The sequence below is a fragment of the Rutidosis leptorrhynchoides genome, chromosome 1 (assembly GCF_046630445.1).
Source record: "Rutidosis leptorrhynchoides isolate AG116_Rl617_1_P2 chromosome 1, CSIRO_AGI_Rlap_v1, whole genome shotgun sequence".
Taxonomy (NCBI): Eukaryota; Viridiplantae; Streptophyta; class Magnoliopsida; order Asterales; family Asteraceae; genus Rutidosis; species Rutidosis leptorrhynchoides.
In genome coordinates, this window is record NC_092333.1 from 557,469,132 (window position 1) to 557,471,321 (window position 2,190).

A 2,190-nucleotide genomic window follows, 5' to 3' on the forward strand; every position below is an offset into this window, starting at 1 on the left:
CAATCCAAACACCCTATATGCAAACCTATATGTTAAAATAGGCAAAAAGTGAAAAGAGAGATAGTAACCTCCATAGGAGTAGTGTTGGTTTTGATTTTGATTTTGGTGTTGGTTATGGTATTGTTCCTTTTTCTTTTTGAAAGCTGATTTAACAACCAACAATAAAGCCATTAACATCCCTAACCCAGCCAAGCCACCGAAAACAATCGCCACTGTTTTCTGCGTATCGCTCCGGCCGTGGTTATCACCACTGTCTATCTCCGTCACCGCTGTCTGTACTCCACCACCACCACCACCACCACCACCATCACCTCCTGTCACCACCATAACACATATTACTGTACACAATAACTTTATCTGACAAGATATGATCCATATCATACATCATTAAATTATAGTACCTTTCAGAATAAAAAGTGTACCTCTATATGTCTTACGGTCTTACCTATAACAAAATCCTGCTACAGCCATATGTTCTACAAAATAAATACTTTGATTCTCCTACAGAATATTGTATCCCTCACGTGACCATTTCTGTTATTAATTTATCATATAATATAGTAATATAATTTGGGAACAACTTTTAGTAACATTAACCTATTTTTGTTTTATTAAAATTTCGACGTATAACAAACTCTTACCTGATCACTACAATAAATCTATCTATATGCATTTAATTCTATATTATGATTTATGACCTTGAGCAGAATTCTCAGGGGCATTAAAAGGAAAGTAAAAACACATAATATCAGCCATTGATTTCTAACATTTAACGGCCAATATTATATCTATATAACAATATATCATGAGCATTATTTATTAAAGTAAATAGTTATTTTTAATTCGTTATTATCTTTATTACGGAGTACGGAGTATTAATTATTGCGATCAGTAGAAACTTACCGGACCCGGGAACACCATCCGGATAATAAGTATAACTAACAAAACACCGGAAAAGAAAAACCCGACCCGAAACAGAGCTCCGACACTCACTCCGTCCAATTTCCACCGCAGTTTTCACACAGTTGACACATTCACCACCACCCAAATCACCATCACATTGACCCAACACATAAACATCTTCAAACTCACCAGCAAAATACCCTTTCCCAACACCTTTAGTTAATAGCGCAAACGCACCATCCAACTTCTCGTCATCAACCCGACCCGAACCACATTTCTTATACAACAGTTCAGTTCCCGGAGCTTGCGGGAACCCAACAGCCTCGTACCGCATGTAACAACCAACTAACTGTACCCGAGCTGCCATGGTGTTTGTGTTGCACACGCGGGAGATGGTTTCAGGGAGCGATTTTACGCACGTGTCGCAGTCGGAATTTGATAAGTCGGACCGGCATTGGTAGAGTCCGGTGACGGTGTTGACGGTGGTTTTGTAGAAATTGGTGGTGGATGATTGGGATAATAGGGATGTATAGAGGGATTTTAAATGTTGTGATGAAAGTGGGTTTTGGAAGTTTTGATTTGCACAGCCTTTGTAGATTAAGGTTGTTAGGTCTGACGTGGCGGTGGTGGAATGGAGGAGGAGGTAGAGGATGATGATGACGTGGAGGAGGTGGTTTTCCGGAGAAGTCATTTGGGGTGAATTGGTAATTTTGTAAATTGGAGGTGTTTCTTGTTGAGGGGGTTTTGGGAAGATGGTGTAGTGAGAATATGAAATGAAAGGGGGTAATGATTTGTATTTAAAAATTACGCATGATTTTGGACTTTTTTGGTTGCTAAAGTTTGTAAATATTTCTAGGTTTGGTCCGTTTAAAGAGAGCCAAAAAAATACGTTTTTTTTTTTTTTTATTAAAGTAAAATTTTATTAAAATTAAAACTCTAGAATAAAACAAACAGGAGCAATAGGCATGAAAGAAAACAACCCAAACCCAAACATGCAGCTATGCCCACTCGAAGGCTAGCCCCTGTGTACATACAAAATTAAATTACAATAACAGAAACTACTTGGGAGGAGCTGTAGTGATGGCAACACACCCCAACAGGCTATATTATGTACATGCTTGGATTCGTAAGTCACGTGTTCCACTCGATCTTTTTGTATTTATATCTTTTTGATATCCACTCGAAAGAACACACTTTGATTTCGTTAGGAGCGCCCGGAGTAGTCCAACCTTTGCCACCAAAAACTTTTGCATTACGATTCTTCCAAAGCAAATACCCACAAATCCA

General features: G+C 38.4%; 1 protein-coding gene across 1 annotated transcript; it reads right to left on the reverse strand.

Annotated features, from left to right (window-relative positions):
• Nucleotides 1–300: 300 nt before the first annotated feature.
• On the reverse strand, nt 301–1,637 carry LOC139843861 (plasmodesmata-located protein 2-like; the record flags this gene model as incomplete). Its single annotated transcript, XM_071834034.1, has 2 exons — nt 904–1,637; nt 301–314 (listed from the first exon to the last, which is right to left on the reverse strand). Coding segments are annotated over exons 1-2 (705 nt in total), but the record flags the coding sequence as incomplete, so codon positions are not given.
• Nucleotides 1,638–2,190: the final 553 nt, after the last annotated feature.